This window comes from Aphanomyces astaci (assembly GCF_000520075.1).
Source record: "Aphanomyces astaci strain APO3 unplaced genomic scaffold supercont1.537, whole genome shotgun sequence".
NCBI lineage: Eukaryota > Oomycota > Saprolegniomycetes > Saprolegniales > Verrucalvaceae > Aphanomyces > Aphanomyces astaci.
In genome coordinates this window covers 5707-7245 of record NW_009798800.1, presented here as the reverse complement: position 1 = coordinate 7245, position 1539 = coordinate 5707, and the positions used below count along the sequence as shown (strand labels likewise).

General features: G+C 50.8%; 1 protein-coding gene across 1 annotated transcript; it reads right to left on the bottom strand.

Annotated features, from left to right (window-relative positions):
• Positions 1 to 421: 421 nt before the first annotated feature.
• Positions 422 to 1365, bottom strand: H257_19380 (hypothetical protein; the record flags this gene model as incomplete). Its single annotated transcript, XM_009848526.1, has 3 exons — positions 422 to 595; positions 674 to 919; positions 1357 to 1365. The coding sequence occupies 3 exons, from the start codon at positions 1363 to 1365 to the stop codon at positions 422 to 424; spliced, it is 429 nt and encodes a 142-aa protein (XP_009846828.1).
• Between the last annotated feature and the right edge of the window lie 174 nt (positions 1366 to 1539).

Here is a 1539-nt window from a genome sequence, read left to right as displayed (position 1 = left end):
CGTTAAAGCGCTGTTGAAACAACGGCAGTTCAATCGCAAGAAAGACTACTTGGTCAAATGGCATGGTTTGCCCAAGCACGAAGCAACTTAGGAGCTTGAGCGCAGCATTAAGCATGTCTCCCATTTCAAGCGATTGCTTGAAGACCTGCGTACAAGAATCCAAGCTGCCAAGTCGACAACCGGGGGAGAATGTAATGATGGCAAGGTCGCCGACCAAGAATACGCTTGTCGCATCGTTAACAAAACGATGGCTAGACTGTCGAACAAGATTGTCGCACCATTAACGGGCAAGGCCGTTGAAGAAGCCGTAGAGAAAAGCACTTACTTCATGTAGTTTAGTATAGTATACATTTTCGTAGTTAGTAGTTTAAGACGATAATCACTTTCCAATCTACTCTGCGAAGCTCGCTACCGTTACAAACTACGCGTCGTGGGCGTGAGCCTCCGCCGTCATACAGGAGCTCATCGATACCGTCCCTATGCGCACATCGCTGCTCACGCTAATAGCGTCTTGGCCGCGGGCGTACATGATGAAACGTTTGGCGTACGTCTGTTGGTCGCGCTCCTTGAAGCCGTCCTTGCCATAGACAGGTGGCTTCGTGGCCGTTTACCCGCTGATGAGCGGCGCCGCCGTTGACTGTGGCAACGGGCTCGTAGGGGTTGGATGTCGCACTGGAGCCAACATCGGACGGCTGCCCATCATGTAGAACGTCGACCCTTCTTCGAAACTCCTTGGCGGGAGCTCCGAGCTAGTGCGATGCCACACCGAGTCAAAGTACGGAGGCAGGCTGCTACTACGAGCACCTGGAGGGGCCTCACCCACTCCCGAGGTTATCGACGACCCAGGCAACTGAGTGTTCTCGGTCGTTCCTTCGGTCGAGATGTTGACCCCGGCGTGGCGGGCGCGGGCTCCATGGTGCTTGCAAGCGTGAAGTCCTTTAGTCAAACGAGACTGATAAATTTATTGTTGTGTCTGCCGGCCCTGAACTGGCAGTGACTCCTTTAGAACTCGATGCACCGGGTTCAAAGGTAAACGAAGACTGACAATGTTAAAGGTCATACTTAGATCTACTGATTCACAACGCACATGTGCATCCCCTATCGAGCTCTCTTCGGTCGTGTTGACAGATCCTCGACCAATGGGTATGGAGTGCGCTTGCAAGGATACTACTACCTGTCTCTTGCTAAGATACTCCACACCCAACACTATGTACATTCAACGTACATAGTAGTACAACTTGTGTACTGACTGCTACGTACATAAAGCTTGCGATATCATTACCACTATTAATAGGAAGCCTCACATTCGCCATTGATATGTGACCTGTGCGATAATCCGCAACAATAGCCCGAGACTTCCGTCATGATCGTAAATGGCTAGTCAAAGTCCGGCAACTTCAACACTGGTGCCTGTTGTAACGCAGCCTTAATGGTCAAAAACGCCTGGCTGTGTTGATCCATCGATTCCCATGGAACATTGTCCTTCGCGAGCTTGCTGATCAAGTGTCCCTGTTGTGCAGTTTACTCTTAGTCGAGAAA